General features: G+C 32.5%; 1 protein-coding gene across 1 annotated transcript; it reads right to left on the minus strand.

Moving 5' to 3' along the window:
- Positions 1-1,032: 1,032 nt before the first annotated feature.
- Positions 1,033-3,425, minus strand: LOC106302153 (transcription factor MYB12-like). Its single transcript, XM_013738682.1, has 3 exons — positions 3,228-3,425; positions 2,795-2,924; positions 1,033-2,006 (listed from the first exon to the last, which is right to left on the minus strand). Exons 1-3 carry the CDS (start codon positions 3,358-3,360, stop codon positions 1,241-1,243), a joined length of 1,029 nt encoding a protein of 342 aa, XP_013594136.1. The 5' UTR covers positions 3,361-3,425; the 3' UTR covers positions 1,033-1,240.
- Between the last annotated feature and the right edge of the window lie 2,433 nt (positions 3,426-5,858).

Genomic DNA, 5,858 nt, shown 5'->3' on the forward strand with positions numbered 1-5,858 from the left:
ATTTGTACGGAGAGTTGCGTTGAAGTTGATCGGGTAGACCGCAACGGAAATATTCTTTCCAGAATGATCTATGTTTTAGAAAAAAAATGTTTCTAAAAGATCTATATTTTACTTTTTCAATATATGTAATAATGGTAAATTGTAAATTTCAAAGACATTAATTGTGTTTACTAAATTTTGATTGGTTAAAAATCATAGGAAATAGTTAAACACTGAAAACAATGCATTTATTGTCAAAATTTTGCGTGTTTTCTTAATAAGTGCGAAAACTATAGAATATACATTATTTTGAAATGGAATTAGGCCTGGGAATATGAATTTTTACCCGCGGGCCCCGGCCCGTTTGACCCGCCGCGGGGCGGGTGCGGGTCGAACAATTTAGAAAAATCGATTTGCGGGTGCGGGTGCGGGTTATGAACATTTTATGCGGGGCGGGTGCGGGTTGGTGGATTTTGAAACGCGGGTACCCGCCAACCCGCAATTTTTTTTTTTATATTTTAAAATATTTAAAATTTTAATTATAAATATATTATTTATATTATATTTTACAAAAATAAAATTAAATAAATATTTTTTAAAATAAAAATATAACCCGTGGGTCCCGCGGGTTATCCGCAAAATTAAGCGGGGCGGGTGCGGGTACAAATTTATTTGTTCGCGGGTTGTGCGGGTCGGATTTTTTGACAAAAAAAAACTTTGTAACCCGCGGATTGGCGGGTCAGCGGGGCGGGTTTGACCCGCAACCCAGCCCTAAATGGAATGAGTAATAAGAAATTGATGTCCCACTTGGATATGACCCATATGGTAAATTATATAATCTTGGCACCAAAAGAGAATATGCCTCTTTTAACTTCTCAGGTACATAAAAACTATATTTTCTTTTGGTTTGGATCTAAATAATATATTTGTTATCTATTACACAGCTGAACTTTTTTTATATTTACACTTTCACCATCATGTGACAAATATCTTCAAAATATTCATTATTATTTCACAATATTATCAGTAGAATCTAACAACAAACAAACCAAACACTACAAACAACAACAATAATAATCACGACAAAACAAACATAATGTGCTTCAAACTGGTCTAAACTAGAGGCTATATATCCTAATTAACTCCCTTAACACACTCGAACAGCTAATACACAACCTCAAGACCCACTATAACCAAACAAAACACTAGACTTTACAATAAAAAGATCGATGTTTTTTCGGGTTATACACAGTCTCATATGCTATATATCCACTTGCTGTATTTCTCCAAAATCTGAGAGATCCCAGAGATCATCACTTTGACAAGTCAAACCACCTTGAAACTCCCAACCAAGCAACTCATCATCAATCCCAAATCCAACTTCTGAAGAATCACACAGACCAACCCACCAGTCTTTGTCACCACTTTCATTTGAATTCGAACTCAAAATACTCTCTTCTCTTTCTTTTTCAATATTCATGTCTTGATCAACCTGTAGGCTACCAAGCTTTCCCTGTTCTTCCTCAAACAAATCTACACAACAACTAACATTGTCCCCGCTCTCACACACCTTGTTCTGATCAGGGTCATCATCATTCATGCTAATCACAGCCTCTTCACTAGTACATTCCCAGACGAAACTACTCATGAGCCGCTCTATCTCACCATCCAACCACTCATACGCTCCCAACGACTTTCCTTCGTAGTTTCCGCTGTTCCATCCCTCACTGATCTCACTCTCTAGCTCTTTAGGTTGTGGGAGACATTGTGAGGCCGTCACCATTTGCTTGTGTTTCTTCATGGATGACCTACTAGTTCTTCCTTTCTTCTTCTTGATCTTGTTCGTGTTCTTGGCTTCCAAGGAAGAAGAAGGAGGTTTATTCAGGACTAAATCGTCGACCTTTAGACTGTGCTCATCTCCGGTGACGGCAGTGAAGGCGTAGATTTTGCGGCTGAGATGTGAGTTCCAATAGTTTTTAATTTCGTTGTCTGTTCTTCCTGGTAGATGTGTTGCAATATGCGACCATCTACACAAATCAAAAAGTTAAGCACAAAGAACACACGTGCGAGTGAAACATAATTTTAGACAACCAGTTAAATAATTATTCTCTCGGAGTTTCATTAATTCAATACCAATTTTTTCTTCACAACTTATATAGAGAATAATTTTTTTTATCAAAAGATAATACCTTTTTATTAATTAACTGATAATATATATAAGGTATACAGTTAGTTATATGTGTGCATAAAATATTTTCTTTATAAAAGGTTGGACCGTTCCAACAACGACTAACCTAATTAGCAAAAAAAAAAAAAAAAAAAAGACAGTGGTAAGAGAGTATTCATGGCCGTCACATGAGACAAGATTAACTAGAGCAATCAATTGCAGCAGCATAATGCCAATGCTTCTTATGACAAAAAAAGTTAAATTGGTTACATATGCACGTTTTTAATGGATGGATTTACATAGATTTTTCTAATGGATTTACTTTTTATTTTTTATAGATAGGTTGGACCGCTCCATGAGCGATCTACCGCTGCATTGTTATGATGGTCACAAGATTCAGGACAGTACGTTTAATCATCTTGATCACTCCGTTCTTCTCATTTTTATTTTTGAACAATTGGATCGGAGACTTGTCAGACCACTTTTCTAAGTTGACAATACATGTAAATAGTTGTACTGTACCGACCTCGCCTTAGTCACTAGTCAGAGTGGCAAAATTGTAATACAACACGAAATTATGAATTACGTATAAATTGTGTAACATGTAAATCTGCGAACGATGTGACGTGCATTAAAATGGATTATTACCTGTTGCCGAGATGGGAATGCAACTTGACGATGGTTTCTTCTTCCTCGGCTGTAATATTTCCTCTTTTCAAGTCCCTTCTCAAATAGTTTATCCACCTTAGTCTACAGCTCTTTCCACATCTCAACAGTCCTTCACATTTTTAATTGTTATTAGACCATGTGTAAACTAAAAACAGTGTTATTTCATTTTCTATGTATCAATAACGTACTTCCATTTAGAGTTTTTTTTTTTACTGAAGGCATCATTTATAGTATATTTTCCAAGTGTTTAAAACTGAAAAAAGAAAACGTCATGGTAACTAGCTTGTATACTAATTTTAAAACTTTAGTTTCTAGAATGTTAACATTTAAACAGCCGCTTAACTGCTTTATGTATATATGGATCATGATTAGAAAAAGAAAAGAAAAACTGCATATTTGAAGATAAACATACCAGCTTTCTTAGGCAAAGACCGCCAAGAACCTTCACCATTGGTTTGGATATAGTTAGTGAGGATCTCATCTTCCTCGGCAGTCCATCTCCCTCTCTTGAGTCCTATCTTCTCACAACAAGGAGCCCTTCCCATCTCTTCTCTCAAAAAAGAGAAAAGAGAAAAACACTTTTTGGACCCTTGAGTGAGAGAAGGTGAGTGAGTGAATGGGAGAAGCCCCAGGTGATTAATATAGAGAGTAGACAAAAGGAAAGAGAGAGTTAAGGTTTGAGAACGACGTAGGATCGGTGAAGGAATGAACCACGTTGCGGTGGAATTAAAAGTTATGTAATGTGTACATCATCAAAACTATCGCACCACGTACCTCTCCTTCTAACCTTTGGTCTCTCTTTCTACCCTTTTCCGTGCTTACAAGATATTTATTACTATGTATTCTCTTATACCTACATACGTACTTGCATATACATGTACATGTAATGTAGCTGTATGAATACACCTACTTGTATATGCATTTAATGAATGTGTCTTGAAGCGCTGAGTACAAATCTCTACAAGAGGTCTTACTTCATTTGTTTAAGTTAAATACTGTTCATAATAAATCAGTGTGTACAAATATAAAACCGTACATAGGGATCCAAATAAGAAATTGGTAGGAGGACAAACAACATTAGTGCAATACCGTATAAAATTTGAACAAGAGTCAATGGAACGAACACGTCTATGGCTAGTAGAGTCGGCGAGAATGGCTATGTTAATATGAAGACGTTTATGTGGAAGATCTTGGACCATATTCATGAGTGGGCATGTATTGATTTGTGGTAGGCCATAATTGTTTGTTGCTTTAACTGTTGAATAATGGTTACATATGGATCTGTTAATTCTTGTACCATCCAGAAAGTAGGTGATTTCCAACGACTTTCTTGAGCTTTTGGTCCATATGTACTGCTTATACTTTTTCAGTTTGGTGTTAATCGTGCGTACGTGTTCCTATATTTGCCGATCTTTTTCTTCTTCCATTGGTTCTTTCTTTAGCAGCTCAGCTTACAGACTTCTAGAAACAAACGATAAAACATACTGCTTTCGTTTCCGAAAGTAAAATGTTTTAGATCTTTTACTTGTTCGACAAAGATAGATTTTCTATATGTTTAAAGTATTTTTTTATACTTTTAAAAACATTAAATGAAAATATTTGAATTGATTAAATTCAATTGGTGAAACGTTATTGAAAATTGTATAACAAAAGAAAAATTTAAATTATAAACATTTATTGAATTTTTAATAAGCGTGAACACTTTAGAAAATCTTATTTTCGGAAACAGACGGAGTATGATTCTTCCGTGACACAGAAAACAAAAGAGATGTCAGTGGAAAACTTTCTAAATCATGTACTATATGCATATAGTTTAATCGAATAGTTCATCTGAGTTGTGCTTTACACATTCCATTTTCATTTTTCTCGTCAACTCACAAATAATTACTTTAGAAAAAAACTCAATACATAACTGTGAAAAATTAAAACTAATGACGCATTTTGCGTTAAAATAAAATTCTCTATGGCCGTTATTTATCAAACAGAAAAACAAATATTGAATTTAGAAGAGTGATCAATGGCAAAGGATGACATTATATACGAGCCAGTCACGTAGACATCACGAGTCTCTTTAGTTACAACGAGCAAAAGCTTTGCCATTTAAGGCACTGCTCTAAATTCTTTTTGTCCTTGTCTCTCACTTTTAGTTCCTTATTTCTCTCTCCCTTCACCTCTACATTTTTTTTTTGCTAAAAATATAAATATAATTTCATATTCATAAAACAATCCAATCTATTAAATGTTCACCGATTTTCATTTCAATAAAATATATTTTTTTGTTTGATAAAAAAATATATTTACTATTTTACTGGATATGCATGGGACAATTTTTTACTAGGTGTTTTGTCCGCACATGCGGACATAATTTTCTTATCTGTACTTATAAGTTTATGTCTTATTAATCTAAAATCAACATAATAAGTTATTATTTATGTTTTCAGATGGTTAAATCAAACATCAAAACATTTATAAAGGTCAAATATTTTTTATCAAAATATATGCTTATTATTGTGTTAAATTTTTTTAAACACTCATATCTAAAAATAGTTTAGAAATATCTTTATATAAGTGTTTTTTGCTGGCTAATATTTAATTATAATTTGTTTTGTATCTTAATTTTTAACTTTTATAATAAAAATATTGTTTCAGATAGCAACACAATATATAAGAATATCTTATTTTTTAACTTTTTGATAATTTTATTTTATTACTCAGAATCAATTATTTAATATTTAATATAACATATAAATTTTGTATGATTGAAATAACATTTGTTTTAATTATATATAAAATTCATCAAGGGTATTGTTTTAATTAAAAAATTAGCGAATCAGTTAGAAATTGTTAATAAATCAATAACCTAGCTGAAAATCTAAAACCTAATAAAAATATGACAAATAAGAAAAACTAACTAAATTTTAATATATAACGTATAAATTTAATATTATTAAAATAAGATTCGTTTTTAACATATATAAGATTCATTAAGGGTATTTTTTAAATTAATAAATTAGTGACTTCGCTAAAAATAAATAATAAATCA

Source organism: Brassica oleracea, chromosome C7, assembly GCF_000695525.1.
Source record: "Brassica oleracea var. oleracea cultivar TO1000 chromosome C7, BOL, whole genome shotgun sequence".
Taxonomy (NCBI): domain Eukaryota; kingdom Viridiplantae; phylum Streptophyta; class Magnoliopsida; order Brassicales; family Brassicaceae; genus Brassica; species Brassica oleracea.

Coding starts and splice junctions, on each gene's coding strand:
- LOC106302153 (XM_013738682.1), bottom strand. CDS start 3,360: ATGGGAAGGGCTCCTTGTTGTGAGAAGATAGGACTCAAGAGAGGGAGA. Junction 2,925..3,227: donor GTCTTTGCCTAAGAAAGCTG/GTATGTTTATCT, acceptor AAAAATGTGAAG/GACTGTTGAGATGTGGAAAG. Junction 2,007..2,794: donor CATTCCCATCTCGGCAACAG/GTAATAATCCAT, acceptor TGATTTGTGTAG/ATGGTCGCATATTGCAACAC.